The following is a 16,439-nucleotide window of genomic DNA, read 5'->3' on the forward strand; positions in this document are numbered from 1 at the left end:
CTTCGTTTTGGTGCACAGCCTTCTCACTGCAGTGGCTTCTCTTGTTGTGGAGCACGGACTCTAGGCACGCGGGCTTCAGTAGTTGTGGCTCATGGGCTCTAGAGTGCAGGCTCAGTAGTTGTGGCGCACGAACTTAGCTGCTCCGCGGCATGTGGGATCTTCCCAGACCAGGGATCGAACCCGTGTCCCCTGCACTGGCAGGCCCTGTACCACCAGGGAAGCCCGGAAGTGGAAGATTGACGGAGGCATAGCCTTGTTCTCAGGAGAGAGGTGCTGAAAGAGAAATTCACCCTTTTCCTTGATCAAGAGAGAAAAGGCAGCAAGGACAGAGGGAAAGGCCTCTGTGGCCTGCACAGGCATCCAAGTTCCTGGCACTTGGCCCTCCCTGGGGGATATCTAATACCTTCCCCCCACCAGCCATCAGCTGAGAGCTCTCCCAGACTACCTGATGCAAGGCCCCAGGGACAGGGCTGCAGGATGGATTTCCAAATCTTCAAAATAAGCAGACAAAGGAATCTTACATCAAATAAAAAATGACTTGAGTGCAGTAGGGAAGGAATTGCTCTGAATGATGGAAGAGGTTGTCAAGGATTTCTAGATTTCTGTGCTTCTACTGAAAGTGGATGGAAAAACCCAGATTCTCTGATTTTCAGCCCAGCCAGCCAGGCTTCCCTCTTTTAAGCTCCTTTTGTCTTATTTCCATTTGAGAAGACATAAAATGAGTAAGGGGTGGAAGATTTCTTGCCCAACCATGATTCAGGAGGAAGCTCAGCCACAGAACAGGCAAGTGTGGCATCGCCCAGAGAAAAAAGACTTGTAGAGACAGGTCTCCGATAGATCCACCCCAGATTTTGCAAAGAAGGCACCTCCTTCATCACAAGCTCTAAGCCCTTCCAAGTTCAGGAAGAAACTACCTGCTCCGCCATTGACAACTTGGCACAATGTGCCCAGCAGGACCAGTGTGAGTAAACCAGAAGGTTTTCTGCAACATGACCCACGGGGACAGTGCAGGTCCTGTTTGCAGCCTGAAGTTTGTGACTCTCCTGGTGGTCCTAGGTCCGGAGCTCCTATTCGTGGGAGCCGGAGTGCAGCTTCAAGAAAATGGGTATAATGGATTACTTGTTGCAATCAATCCTCAGGTATCCGAGGATCAGAACCTCATCCCAAACATTAAGGTAAGTGGCAAGTATGAAGTCAAAACCATTATCCTATTCGAACAGACCTGTAGCCTTCTTTAAGGAGTTGCCTGGTTTGTATTTGAGCAGTAAGGAAAGCGATGTTTCTCAAAAATAGCAACAAAAATTATAATTAACAGCCAAGCCAGTTCATTCACCTAATTCTGTGTAGTCTCAGCTCACAGACTGTTGATGTAGCCCTCTTTTATTTGTTGTTGTTGGTTACTACTAATTTTAGCTTTTGTGTTTAACTACATGGCTGTTTTTGGGGTAGCAACTTAAAAAATAATCCATTGTGGCAACAGAGACCAGATGTTTGACTGATGAATAAGCATGATTGTGCCTATTAAAATTATGTTGTTGGATTCCATCGTGAGGATGGGAATTCTCAGACGGAAAGAGAGTTTGAATGGAGTGCCGAAGAGCAACATTCTTTCTTTTCACCTGAATGTTCTGTAAAGCAGTTGACTATTTTCACCTTGATATGGTAAGGCAGGCCCATAGCTCCATTACTTGAGTCTCCCTTTGGTATTGCTTTAGTGAAATCAGTATTGTCATAAGGTGTGGTCTTGGAAAGGTGTGATGTGAAAAGGATTTGTTCGGTAAAAGCTTAAAAGTCTTTCACAAAATCTGGAAAATTATATAGGCAAACCCAGATGCACAATTAGTGTCCTAAAATCTCTTCCAGATAACCGTTTGAAGTTTATTTATTTTGCTCCTAGGTTTTCCCAAAAATCTAATACTGTCTCTAAAAGAAATGGGCTCCTTCAAAATATCTTCATTATTTTTATTACTGTTTATTCAAGTATAACCAGAAAACCAAAATATTAAGAATTTACAAGTGGTAAAATAAGCTTTTCTTTTACTTGGTTACAGGAAATGATAACTGAAGCTTCTTATTACCTATTCAATGCTACCAAGAGAAGAGTGTTTTTCAGAAATATAAAGATTTTAATACCTGCCACATGGAAAGCTAATAATTACAGCAAAGTAAAACAAGAATCTTATGAAACGGTAATTCAAGATTTCATTAAATGAGTTTAACTCAAGAAAAAAATATAATGTGTTCAAACTTTAAAAGTGAGAACTTAGACAAAAACAAATTAATATTAATACACAAACAATATTATTGAAAAGACTGTTATGCGCAAAATGTATGGAAATGTAATAAATGAATGAAAATTATGGAGTAAAAAATAAGCAAAATGCCATTGCCCAAGCGGCCTCTCAGAAGATCTCTTTACTATGTAACTTACAGAGTCCTTTCTGAAATTTTTGGTTAAGGACCAAGAACTAGTTTTATTCGACTGAGTATGAGCTGTAAAGGGAATAATTTCAGTTATGACTATCCTCATTTCCTACCCTGTCAGAGACAGTAAACATACATGTACAGACAGAAACCTAAGCCACCCATGCATATAAAAATATGACTTTCTTGTCCTGCAAGAGTGCACATTAGCAGAATTTCACATTAGCCCCAGTCCAGGACACTGTGTTTGAGGAGCATGTTGATAAGAAGCAAGGCAGAAAGCAGGGAAGAGAGGCACGGCTACCTTTCTTTTTCCAACCAAAAAAGAACCTTCAAAGGACTCTCATAAGCTGTAGATTATACTTACTCATCCATGATAATGTCTGGCACATACTGGTATGCATGCTATAAATAAATGTTAAATAAATTTGGCAAATGACTGTTTGAAATGACTGTGAGCAAGAGTCCTAGCAGCTACCAGAAAGGGCAGGAGCAGAGGCACTGAGAATATAGCTCAGGGCTTCAGCAATAGAGTGGGTTCAAGATCTGTAATTACAGCTCAAGTAGAAGGGCTGGGACTGTGGTAGTTTCCCCTTTTCCTTATTTGTGTCACTTGGTATGAATTTTCCTAAGGTTGTTTTAATTCTTAGATCTCCTTTGAAGTTATTGAATGATATAGCAATCTCGAAGGCACCCCAGTGTCCTGAAGAAGTTAAAGGGGTCCTTAAAACTATCTGATTTATGACCAGGTGAAAGCATTTGATGCTTGGGCATGGAGATAGGAGCGATAGACGAAGGGATAAATTGGGAACAGAGCTATTGTTTATTAAACTTCAACTAAATGCTAGGCATTCTGTATATATTGCTTAATTCTCAGACACCTAAAATTAGTTGCTGTTATCACAAATTAGGAAACTGAGGCTCAAATATGGTAAGGATTTTATCCCAAGTCAAACAGCTGGTAAGTTAACGAGCAATTTGAATTCATGCCTGTTTGATTCCAAAACCTATGCTCTTTGCTCTAAGCTATACTGTCTCTAGCTACCTTACATAGTTGTCATTAATCAATCTGGCCTTTAGTGGGACAAAAAGTCTTGGAGATAACCAACACCAAAACCAGGTGCTACTCCTCATCCTAATGGAGAAGAGAGAAATAAATAACTAAAGCAAAAAATGACTGAACAGAAAGATTAAGGGAGTCACTGAAGGCTGTTCATATATCTGCTAGATACCAATTCTTTTAACCTCATAATGTCAATCAAGCAAACACTTAGCAAATGATCATTACATACAGGAACCATGCTAGGCATGGCAGAGGACACAAGGAAAAGCAAGATAGTTCCCCTCCTTGTGAATCTACAGTCTAATGTAGGTGGGACGCAGGGGAGGGGGGGAGGGGTAGGAAAAAAGTACATAAGAGCTGTATTACTATGGTCCGTAAGGTAGTGTATAACCCCAAACAGCCTGAGTATTCTATCCCATGCAGTGTACTCTTTCCTTTTTGTTTCAGGACAACTTTTCAGACATAGAAATGAGGTTTTGTCCAAGTGAAGACTATTCAAGGGCATGATGTCTGTAGCCCTTTTCACAGGTGTTGCCTTGCAAAGCCCTTGGCTTGAATTCTTATCTTTCTAAAAAAAAATGCTAATTATTATAAAAATAATTCATGCTTGTTGCAAAAGGACAATGTGGAAATATGGACAATAAAAAGAAAATATTACCTTCCACTATTCCTCAGCAGTGTGTACACCCACCCACCCACCCACCCACCCACACACACACCAGTACACACGTAGTACATATAGTGATCGTTATATATATATTTATAAGATCATATTAGATCTATTGTTCCATAATCAACTTTAAAAAAAAAAATTAACAACATACTTAACTTCTAAGGGCAAGTCTCGAGACAACATATTATCTTTCTTCCTCAAAATAAAAGGAAAAATGTTGTATATAAAACTGTGTTCTCTAGATGGTTATTTGAATAGATATTTACTTTAGCTTCTGACTTAAAATATTGTGTTTTACAAATAGTAATTGAAATGGTCAGGGTACAGTATGAAATATAACTTCAATAGAATAACTGTTTTGCTGATCTGATTGGTTATGGGAATAAAAGGACAAGGCTTAAAAGAAACATATCCTATTGTCTTGCACTGATGAAAGAACCCACAGAAAGTTGTTCACAAAAGGCTGTAACATTTTACAGTACAGCTCTGAATGATGTGTAAATGCTCTTAAAATTTCTTCAAACTTTTTAATTACATTTTATCGTGATTTATAATGTCAGAATTTTACAGTGTTGACTTTTGAGAAAATTTTAATCTGGAAAATGGGAAGGTCAAATGAAAGTAATGAAGCTCCATGGAAATTTGATAAGCTTTTAAAATATATACACTTTTGAAAGTGACAGATAGTTTTGTTGATATTTAGTTGTGAATGCATTTTAAACTCCATCTAAAGGCATTTAATTTTTTAATCTGTTTTTAAATTGGGATACAATCCATACAGAAAAATGAACACATATCTTAAATGTACACTCCAAAGTGTTTTAACAAATGTAGATATTTATGTCACCAACATTACAGTCGAGATGTAGAGTATTACAAGGCATTTCTTTTAATTTAGGCAAATGTCATAGTGACTGACTGGTATGGGGCACATGGAGATGATGCATACACCTTGCAATACAGAGGGTGTGGAGAAGAGGGAAAATACATTCATTTCACACCTGACTTTCTACTAAATGATGACTTAACAGCTGGCTATGGATCACGAGGTAAGTTTGACCAATCAAGAAATAGACAATGGACAGCACTATTTACAGTATTCTGTGCTTAATGCTAAAAGGGACTCAGAGAACCTGAAACTTGCCAAGGACTTACCATTGGGATGAGGAGATAGGCCACGTGCCCATGAAAAGATGAGGGACAAAGTGAGCCAGAAAGGGTTAAGCACCAGATTAGTGGCCCAGACAGGGCATGCTATAAGAATTCAGTGAAGAGGGAGAGCATTTTGAGCTAAAGGTGGTCAGAAAAGGCCTCACAAAGAAGAGGATCTTAAGGTTGAATATAATTTTGATAAATGGAAAGAAGGGAGAGAAGAGTGGGAAGAGTATGAATAAAACCGTGGCAGCAGAAGAATCCAGGGCATATTTGAGAGATGGGAACAGTAGACCCCACTGATGGTGCAGAAAGACTGTGGGCAGTGAGTAGCGGGAGAAAATGCTGAAATGCACACGGGGTAGGTGATGGAGAGCCTCAAATGCCCAAATGAGCAAGTCACAACTTAAGGTTTATAATCATAGGAGTGAAACCATCCAAGCAGGGTTTTCAGAAGCTGAATCTGGCTGTGTGGATAATCTGACTCCCTCAGATCAATGAGGGAGAAACTGGATATCAGGAGAATAACTAGAAGTCCAGGTATGAGGCCATGAGACTTGAGTAAGATTGAAGGCAGTGAGATGGGAAGGACAAGAAAGAGAGTAACAAGAACAAGAGAATTTTCTATGTGCCAAGTGCTGTGCTATTTGCTTTTCAAATGTTATCTTATTTAATCCTAACAACTCGAAGTAATGAGAGATATTCCAGAAGGGAAAAAGTATGAAACAGAGGTCAGAACTGCTTCAGAGTGAAAGGCAAGGAGTGTGTGTGTGGGCAGCATTAAGGAACACACCAGGTTTTTGGCAGAAATAGAAGGGACCAGTTTAAAGGGGAAATCCACAAGTCTGGATTTAGGCAAGTGACTGTGAGGAAAGTGGACTATGCTGGTGGAAAGACCCAGCCTGTGGCCGGAGAAGGATGACTAGAGTTTGACAGTGAAGCCAGCGTCATAGGTTTGGACATTGGCATTTAGTGGATGAGATCTGAGAAAGAAACTGTGGTGAGAAAAAATGAGTAGGTCAAGGGCTAACTATCCAATTCTTAATTTTTTGTTTTTGATTTTAACGTATAGCAGTGCCTTTCAAATGATGTTTTCACTTTTACCCCCATTTAAATCTAAATAGATTTTATTATCCTCTGAATAACTAGCAGGAAGTGGAGCCACACACTCTATAAAACACACTTTGTAAAACATTTTATAAAACTTTATAGAAATGGCTTTTTTTCCTGGTAACTCTGAGGTGCTGATAATCTCTGCACAAATATATGACTTCACCAGCACTTCTAAATTCCATAAGTAGGCAGAAACTTTTCCTTAGCACTTTCAGCTTAGACTGTTCCCCTCCCTTCCTATGTTCCAAGGTCCAAAACTTGCATAATATGCCACAGCCTGAGTCAACTCAGCAAACATTTCCTGGGTTCCCAGATCTTAAAAGAATTCAGGAAGAAAAGTGTACTTGGGGAGGAGAGTTAATCTGGAAAATTTCTATTGGGGAGAAGTCAGTTTTTAGCTGAACATTGAAGAAAATACAAGATTTAGAGAGGTAGAGATAAACTTATAAAGGATTTGATGCTGACAATGAGGATTTTCATGAGCTAAGAGTTGAAGATAAACATGGAGAATCAGGAATAAAATGAAAGAGAAAGGACCACCCAAGCTGGTGAGAAGGTTCTATGATCCTTTTTGCTCCTTCTTCCCTCCCTGGCCCCAGGGTTTCAATCATTGCTCTAGACAGGAGAATTATCTACAGGAAAAAAAAGTGGCAGGCATGCCTGGATAACACAAGCTGAAGAATAGGAAAGCTTTATTTGCTGGTTTGGTGTCTTAGTCCCTTTGGGTTACTATAACAAAATATCGTAGACTGGGAAGCTTATGCACAACAGAACTTTCTCACAGTTCTGGGGACTGGAAGTCCAAAATCGAGGCAGCAGCCGAATTGGTGTCTGTGAAGGCCCACTTCCGGGTTCATAGACAGCCATCTTCTCACTGTGTCCTCACATGACAGAAAGAAGGAAACTCTCTGGGGTCTTTTTATAAGGGCACTCATGCCATTTATGAAGGCTCCACCCTCATGATCTAATAATCACTCCCCAAGGCCTCACCTCCTAACACCTTCACATTGTGGGTCAGGATTTCAACATATGAATTTTGGGGGGACATACACATCCAGTCCATTGAATTGAACATTCAGTCCATATGCTTCTTTTCCTTTCCCAGAATCCTGAACTTATAGGCATGTATAAAACTGAATAGAAACCCTTAGGCAGCTTCCTTAGGGAAATGAGAGAATGTGAGACTCCTCACTAATTTCAAACAGATATGCAACAGGTAAATCACTGGTTTGCACTTCCAGGACTAAACATATTTTCACACTGCCTCTTTTACGACGATGGGGGTAAAGCAGAAGGAGATGGGAACGGGATGGGGAAGAGGAAAGTGGAAGGAAGAATTGCATGTCAACCCTTCGGAATGAGTATATATAGTCAGGTGATGTTACGTATTCACTGATTAGCAAGGTCTGTTGCTGAAATTTTAGGAACTTAAAACAAAAACTCTCTCTTCCACAGGCAGAGTGTTTGTTCATGAATGGGCTCATCTCCGTTGGGGTGTGTTTGATGAATATAACAATGAGAAACCTTTCTACATAAATGGGCAAAATCAAATTGAAGTAACAAGGTTAGTGGATTTTTTGCATGTTTAAAATTCACTGTTTATTTTTTTTACTCTAAAATAGAGTTTATAATGGCAGCAAAACTTAACTGACAATTGTCAGTTTTAAAATTTTATTGGATTTTTTAAAAAATTGGTAAATATTTAGGTGGTCAAATGCCAAAACAATATAAAAAGTTATACTCTTATTTAGCATACTCCTACCACTCTCTTCACCCTGTTCCCTTTCATCCCCTCTAGATCACCATTTTTATTAGTTTCTCATTTATTTTTTCTGTGTTTCTTCAGGAAAATTCAAATAAATATGAATATATATTTTTCCTCACTCTTTTTTCTTTTAATTGCATAGTGTTCCATTGTATGGATATACCATAATTTTTCAACCAGTCCCTTATTGTTGAACAAATGAGTTGTTCACCATATTTTGTTATTACTACAAGTCATAATGCTATAAATAAGTTACTTCCATTATATGCAGGCAGATCTGTATATCTATGGAATAGCTTCCAAGAATTCCAGGTCATAGGGTAATTTTAGCTGTAATTTTGGTAGATATTGACTGATTCTTCTCCCGAAATTTAGATGGTTTTTTATCCCATTGACAGCATTTGAGACTGCTTATATAGGAAGGAATCCTTTTAAATATTATCATTAGATGTTCATTCTCTTCTTCCTCTGATGTCCAATGGCAATGAACTCAAAGGAGCCCTGATTCAGGATACCACCACTCATGCCCTTCCTCGGGCCTCCAAAAGTTCATGTTGATTTCTCGGTGACTTTTGCTTTGACCCTGTTTAGCTGGTAAAGCCCTTGGCAATACAGAGCCTCTCATCAAAATCAAATGCTTTAAAATCAAGTGGAGTGCATTTGTAAATTAATGACCTTTCTTAATAGTTTTTAAAATGTCTTCTGTGTATCTAGCAATCTACGATCCTGGAAACAAATTATTTTATGAGTCAATAAGAAAGAAACATAAGTATTTCTAAAACAGACCCAATGTCTCTTCCTATTTTAGGTGTTCATCTGACATCACAGGCATTTTCTTGTGTGAAGGAGGCCCTTGCCCCCAAGAAAACTGTGTTATTAGCAAGATTTTCAAAGAAGGATGCATGTTTATATACAATAGCACCCAAAATGCAACTGCATCGATAATGTTCATGCAAAGTTTATCTTCTGTAAGTATGGCCTTAGAATAACAAACTCTTACAAGATTCCATCTTTTCCCAAGATAGACTGATATGTTTTAAGTATTTAAACAAAAAGACAATTAAGATTCACTACATTTGGGACTTCCCTGGTGGTCCAGTGGTAAAGAATCCACCTTCCAATGCAGGAGAGGAGGGTTCAATCCCTGGTAGGGGAACTAAGATCCCACATGCCAAGGGGCAACTAAGCCTGTGCACCACAACTACTGAAGCCCACGCTCCTAGAGTCCGTGCTCCGCAACAAGAGAAGCCACCGCAGTGAGAAGGCTGCGTGCCACAACTACTGAGCCCATGTGCCTCAACTAGAGAGCCCGTGTGCTGCAAACTACAGAGCCCATGTGCTCTGGAGCTCGCACACCACAACTAGAGAGAGAAAACCTGCATGCCACAACTAGAGAAAGAGAAGCCTGTGCACCGCAGTGAAAGATCCCGCGGGCCACAACTAAGACCCGATGCAGTCAAAAAAAAAAAAAAAAGAGAGAAGAAAAAAGATTCACTACGTTTTAGAGCTTGGGGAACCTTAGAGTTCATCTAGTTTTTACTTTACAGATTTAAAAAAAAAAACTCAGCGCCCCCCCCTCGACAGTCAAAGCTGATCAGTAAAAATTGTTTCCTTTAGAAAAGCGATTATTTGCTCTCCAGGGAAGGTGATTTAACAAGGGGAAACCTGGAGTCTTCAAAATAAATTGCTTGTATGGTAGTGCTCCTATATCCTTTCACAGGAAAGTGTACAGGGTTAATGACAGGGATGTAACGTATGATTATATTGCTTCATTTAAGGTAGCAAACCACTCTTATTTTAATGGAATTCCCTAATTCTCTTTCCCTTGTTTTGCATATTCTAGAACTTAAAAAGAAAAGTCAGGTGTTACCAAGGGAAGTCAACTAACCCTTAGATTTGCAGGTTCAGAAACTCAGTCTTGTCAGTATTCCACGCTAACTGACAAGAGACTTGTGTAGGAATCCAGAACACATTTTTAAAATTATTTAAAATTTTAAATAATTGTCATGGAGATCTGACACTCGCATTCTTTAGCCAGTTCATTTTCTCTCTGACAGAAGCAGCATGGAACAGCCAAATTCTACCCAGAGGCCTATTTTGAGAGTGTGGAATCAGAAAGGAGGGAGTTAGGAGATGCAGAGATTTAGTCACATCAGCCTTCATAACCTGATACATTTTTCCAACTTCATCACATCTGTGGGTCACGTCCTCTCCATTGAGCTGGGAACGCTGTGGGCAGTGTCTCTGTGAAGTTTTCTGTTTCTATGACTAACCCAGTGTTCCTTGGATTGACACATTCTTTTTTTAGATAATTTTTTTTCTTCAGTCTGGTTTTAGTCAAGGCTAAGAGTCATTCTGTAACTTCAAGGTGCTTTTTCATGTTTCTTGTCCAATTCATTATGGTTTTAATTTAATTTACAGCTTTAATATCTGAAGCCAAGCTAATTCCATGTTATTTCATCCACATTGTTTGTGGCTAGGTACAATCTTTGTGGTCATTTGAAACACCTACTCATTAATATCCAGTCAGCAAACTTTTACCATCTCCTAACCATAGTCATGAAATATAAAGAAAAGAGTTAAAAACAAACATACAAACAACAACAAAACAGGTTCTATCATGTCACCCCATCCTACTAAGCAACTCATGTTCTTATGCAATTATTAACTTTTTGAAGCTTCAGCTTCCTTTTCTAAGAAATTAGAGTTGGGGCTAGAGAATCTGTAAGATTTCTTTTACCTCTAAGCTTCCATAGCTCTGTTAGCAGGAAGCATCTACTGTTGGTAGGAATATAGCCACTGGGAAGTAGATAACACATTACTTTGCAATGCAAATCATGCCTTTAAAAGAGGTGTTGCCTAGGTTTAGTATTATTGTATGAATTATGGCTATATCTCCAAATGGGGAGAAAGATGAGGAAGTAGATTTAAGTTGTTTTTCTCCTTATCCTAGTCTTACAGAGGTCAATATTTGAACTAGCTCAATATAGGTTTATTATAGGTTAATCAATAGATAAAGGTGCAGTGGTTATTAAATATGATTCCAAGGAGTAGACTGATCAAGATAACATCTCCTGGGGTGTTTTCTTTAACACATTATCATGCTAAGGAAGGTGAGAGTTTGTTTTATTTTTTTAAAGCCTAAGATATTTATACACGGTCTACTCTCTCTTACCTAAGCGCAAATAAACTTTAATAGAGGTTGACCTCAGTTACCACATGGGTGCCAGAGTTTCAAGCAAAGGGTGTCAAGGTTTATCTATAAATTCAATGGCATTTTTGAAGTAAAGAAGGACATAGCTGTGGCACTTCTGATTTCTCATGTTTCAGCTCACCTTTCCTCTTACCTTTAGTTGTTTGAGAATGCGAAGTATGTCTAGTATGAGAGGAGTACTTTTATTTTCTGATTATTTTCTGAGTATTTTTATTTTATTCTTTTTCGAGGTGGTTGAATTCTGTAATGCAAGTACCCACACCCAAGAGGCTCCAAACCTGCAGAACCAAATGTGCAGCCTCAGAAGTACGTGGGATGTAATCACAGACTCTGACGACTTTAATAACAGTTTTCCCATGAAAGGGACTGAGCTTCCGCCTCCTCCCACGTTCTCTCTTGTACAGGCTGGGGACAAAGTGGTCTGTTTAGTGCTGGATGTGTCCAGCAAGATGGCAAAGGTAACATTTGAACCAAAATAGTTGTAAACCATTCATCACTTTTTTCTATCAGTTTTTAACTCTTTTTCTTTTCAGAGGGGAAGGGAAGGGAAGGGTGAGGCCAAACGTTTGGAATAGTCATGGGCATCATCTCTTCTTGGGGATGAGAGAAACAAATTTAGAATGTGGCCCAGAAATTGAGATAATGCAGATAAATGAAATCCACAGGTAATTCCCAGCCCTCATTATTGCTACTAATTGCAACCTTTTCCAACCAAAACCCTTTCCAAAACTCTGACATGTAGCGGAAGGCTCCTTTCTGACCACATTCCACTCACTGGTAAACAACCATGGCCCAGGCAATAGACTGAGTTTTCAGTGAGTGTGCATATCCATTATGTGTGTATTTTCTATGTCACTGTGTACAGAGAAACATCTCACTCATCTGGCAATCTGGCAGCCTTCCAGAAACCCATTCTCCAAAGCTCCAGAATTCTTAGACAGTAATTAGAGGTTTAGTCTCTGGAATCAGGCAGATGTGCTTTAAGTCCTGGCTCCTTCATTTACTGTCTGTGTAATCAAGAGCAAACAACCTCTCTGAAGCTCAGTTTTCTCATCTGTAAAACAGAGATAACAATACCTATTTCACTGTTGTGACAGAGCCAGTTCATACTGGCTCACAGGAGTCAACTGTTAAATTTTCAGGAAATTTGCAAGCCAGTTGTAAATATAGTCGTTATTAAAAAATAAACTATGTAGAGTTATAATGAAATAAAATATATTGAAATAAGCATAATAAATGCTCAAAACTCATTACTTCCTAATTATTTTTCTACTATTCTTACTATTATCTATGCCCAGAGTCAGTAACTACCTGCTTTTGCATAGCCTGCAAATTAAGAATGGGTTTAGAAAAAAATCAAGAGAATAATAAAATTTCAGGACACATGAAAATTATACGAAATTCAAATTTTAGCATCCATAAGTAAAATTTCATTGGGAGAGAGCAATGCTCATTTGTTTACGTATTATCTATGGCTGCTGCAGTACTAAAATAGCAGAGTTGAGTAGTTGCAAAAGACAAAATATATGTCCCACCAAGCCTAAAATATTTACTATCGGATCCTTTATAGAACATGTCTGCTGATCCCAGATCTAGGCTCCTGAGGTTATTTCTGGTCTATCATCTCTATGAGTCTGCTCCTACATATCTCTTTCCAACTTTGCACTCAGCGATGTCAGGTTGACAGCTTAAATCAGCCACAGTGAGAATATTTACCCCATAGAAATTGCAACAAATCCAGGGTTCTCCCTCTCTCTCTTTTTACCAGAAAGCCAGTTTTTAAACTTTTACCAGGGGACCACTAACTACTTCACAGTGTTGTTGAGAGGGAAAATGAGATACTGAATATGAAGTTTTTGGTTTATAAGTGGCAACTGTTATTTTATTATAGTACTTGTCCTAAGGGAGAGTTTATCCTCTTGTATTCTCTGGATCAGTAGTCCTGGACAATTTGCCTTTTTTGGCTTGTCTCTAAAATATGAGGAATACCACTAATACATTCAGCATCTAGATAATTTTGTAATCTTGCCTACCTGCAGTTGACTAGGGTATGATCTTCAAATATGATCTCAGAGTAATTTATATTGACTATCTGCCTCTGTTGAGCAAGAACAGATGGAGTGAAAGGGAAAGATAGTTGTACTTGAAAGAAGACCTGAGAGAAGTAGAAGAGAAATAAGCCTAAAGTAGCAAGCTCATGGCAAAGAAAACTTCTCTCCCTTTTCCTGCCAATAGTGTCACTGAACCATCACGACCATGCATTCATTTATCAGGTGCCTATACTGTGCTGGCTTGGGGGATACAGAGATGACAGAATAGAGTCTGCTTTGAAATGCTCACAATCTGATGAGGGAGACAACACACACATGTGAATAAACACAATACAATGTGACAAGGCTCCACAGAGGTGTGAATTGCTGTGGAGGCATTGGCAGCATCTGGGTTATAGGAGAGTGATTGAGGAAGACTTCACTGAGAGGATGAACTTGGAGTTGAGTCTTGAAGCATAAATAGATATTTGCCAGTTGGGTGAGGTGAGGGGAGGCATTCCAGTGAAGACAATAGTGTATGCAGGTGGCTGAGAGGCAAAATTAGTAGAATTTTTTCAGGGGAAGTACATCAGTTGGTATGGATATAACTAACACTGGCTTGGGCTAGAAAAATGACAGATAAGATGAAAATGAATGATGAAATGAATGGTGGTATGAATTTGAGAGAAATTTAAGATGTATTGATATGACCTGTTCAAGGATATGGAGGCTGGTAACACAGGAGTAATAAAAGAGAGTTCCAGGTTTCTGGCTTCACTAGTTAGGAGTAGAGGTCATGACCATGATGTTAGCAATACTTAGTATTTACTAAGTACTTACTATGTACCCATTATCAGATGAGAAAACTGAAGCTAAAAGAGATAAGAAATTTCTCTATGGTCACATTACTAGTAAAAGTTGAAGGCAGGATTCAAAGTCCTTGTTTTATCCACTCTACCAATTTACCTCTCAATATTGTAAGAGAAACAATATTTGGGAAGGGAGGCAATGAATTCAAAGTGTATAGAGTTTGAGATATCTGTGAGAGGTTAAATTGGTGGTGTTTCCTAAGCAGTGTGAAACGCAGGTCCAGATGTTAAGGGAGATGTCTGGGTTGGAGATAGAGACCACAATCATCACTGAACAGGTGGTCATTGAAGCTCAGCTTGCTGCTCCCACAGCCTTCAAAACAAGTGGCCCTAATGAATTCATCACTAGTATCACCTGCCCAAACGTGGTCACTAACATTACTTTATACTTATTCAAGGTGTAACTATTGTCATATACATATCTCAGTTGATCCTCACGGTAATTCTATTTTAGCAAGTAAGAAAGATTATTATTACCCTCACTTTACAGATGGAATGCCCAGCCTAAGATAAACATGATAACAGAGAGTAGTGCCAGGATAGATGCCTGACTGCTGTTCCTCTCTACCATAAGATCTTTGCAATGTTTCCTCTTACCCAGGATGAATTTTAAAAGAAGCAATTACAAACCAAGTCTCTATTGGTTCTACAGATCTTTGAATCGAGTAGGAGAGAAATGGTGGATGTATGTGTTCTTACAGAATGGTAAATCATGAACAGCTTCTTAGGGGCAGAGTTCCAAACCACACCCCCCACGCCGAAAAGCATTCATTTTTGAGTCTGCAATTAATCAAACAATATTCTAGCATAGTGTCAATCTTTACAACTCAAAAAATCACAGTCTGACATCTCTAAAGAATTAGCAGAGATATTTGCTAATTGAGTTACTTAGTTATACTTTTGTCTACCAACCAAATGTTGTTACCTTTTCTTTTTCCTTCCTGCAACATAGGCTGACAGACTCCTTCAACTGCAACAAGCAGCAGAATTTTACTTGATGCAGATTGTTGAAATTCATACCTTTGTGGGCATTGCTAGTTTTAATAGCAAAGGGACGATCAGAACCCAGCTACACCAAATTAACAATGACGACGACCGAAAGCTGCTGGTTTCGTATCTGCCTGCCACTGTGTCAGCTGAAGCAGAAACCAGCGTCTGCTCAGGGCTGAAGAAGGGATTTGAGGTACAGTAGAGCACCCCAAGCCTCACCATCACTTTCCTTTCCCTCACTTTGTATCTGAGGTTGCTTCTGATTTGGGGCAATCTGTTACAATATGGTCATGAGTCTCAAGTATAGGAAAGTAATGATGGATTATCTTTAAGGTCAGGGACCACGACTTTCTCACCACTGCATCCCCTGTGCCTACTAAAGGGCGTGTAATAGTTGCTTAAGAAAAATTTGTTGAAGGAATGAGTAAATAAATGAATACAATGATCGAGGCTGTGGGACTTCAGCATCATCAGAAAAATTTCTAACAAACACTGTCCTATCCATCTGGGACTGTTCCATCTGTGGCCGTTGTTACCCTTGGGTTTTCCAATCAAAATCAGCATGTCTGGCCTCCTGCCTATAGTCATACTAGACCTCAAGCATATGAATATCAGTTAAGGTCAGAGGTATGTTTCAAGAATAACGGAGTTCATCTAAATCAGCATAAGTTTGGATTCCACATTGAGGATACAGCCATGTGTTAAACATCTGGTAGCAGGCAGAACACAATTGCAATTGTTACTGCTTACAGCCAAGAGTTTCTCAACATTGGCTGCCCATTGAAATCAGCTGGGGATTCAAAAATTCCGATGCCTGGATCTCACCCCCAGAGATTCTGATTTAATTCATCTTGGGTGTGAGCTGGTCATTATTAAAAAATTTTAAAGTTCTCATCCAATTCCAATATATAGCCAAGGTTGAGAACCACTGCTCTAGGTCCTTTTATTGGCCACTTATTGGATCTCAGAAGCAAGGATCTCACCTAATAACGTTCTCCCACATCCTCTATGATAGACACTATTCTAAACTAGAGGTATCTCATAGTGATTTGAACAGGAAGAAGCCCTATCCATGAGTAAGCAGGCAATGGCATGTAGGGTGACAAGTGCTGTGATGGGGTGAGGTGAGGACTGAGTGGAGATGGG

The 16,439-nt window shown here is 39.1% G+C and overlaps 1 protein-coding gene across 4 annotated transcripts in view; it reads left to right on the plus strand.

The window, feature by feature from the left end:
• The first annotated feature begins 887 nt into the window (after positions 1-887).
• Positions 888-16,439, plus strand: part of CLCA2 (chloride channel accessory 2) — a 40,232-nt gene continuing 24,680 nt past the window's right edge. For 2 of the 4 annotated variants that reach the window (XM_036831584.1, XM_036831602.1), the window contains exons 1-7: positions 888-1,175; positions 2,052-2,189; positions 5,059-5,209; positions 7,881-7,989; positions 8,999-9,158; positions 11,635-11,862; positions 15,256-15,486. In XM_036831584.1, coding sequence (XP_036687479.1) covers positions 990-1,175; positions 2,052-2,189; positions 5,059-5,209; positions 7,881-7,989; positions 8,999-9,158; positions 11,635-11,862; positions 15,256-15,486 — 1,203 coding nt within the window. In that variant the 5' untranslated portion in view covers positions 888-989. The remainder of the gene's footprint in view (positions 1,176-2,051; positions 2,190-5,058; positions 5,210-7,880; positions 7,990-8,998; positions 9,159-11,634; positions 11,863-15,255; positions 15,487-16,439) is intronic. The other 2 variants (XM_036831610.1, XM_036831594.1) reach the window with 2 other exon arrangements.

This window comes from Balaenoptera musculus, chromosome 1 (assembly GCF_009873245.2).
Source record: "Balaenoptera musculus isolate JJ_BM4_2016_0621 chromosome 1, mBalMus1.pri.v3, whole genome shotgun sequence".
NCBI classification, from domain to species: Eukaryota; Metazoa; Chordata; class Mammalia; order Artiodactyla; family Balaenopteridae; genus Balaenoptera; species Balaenoptera musculus.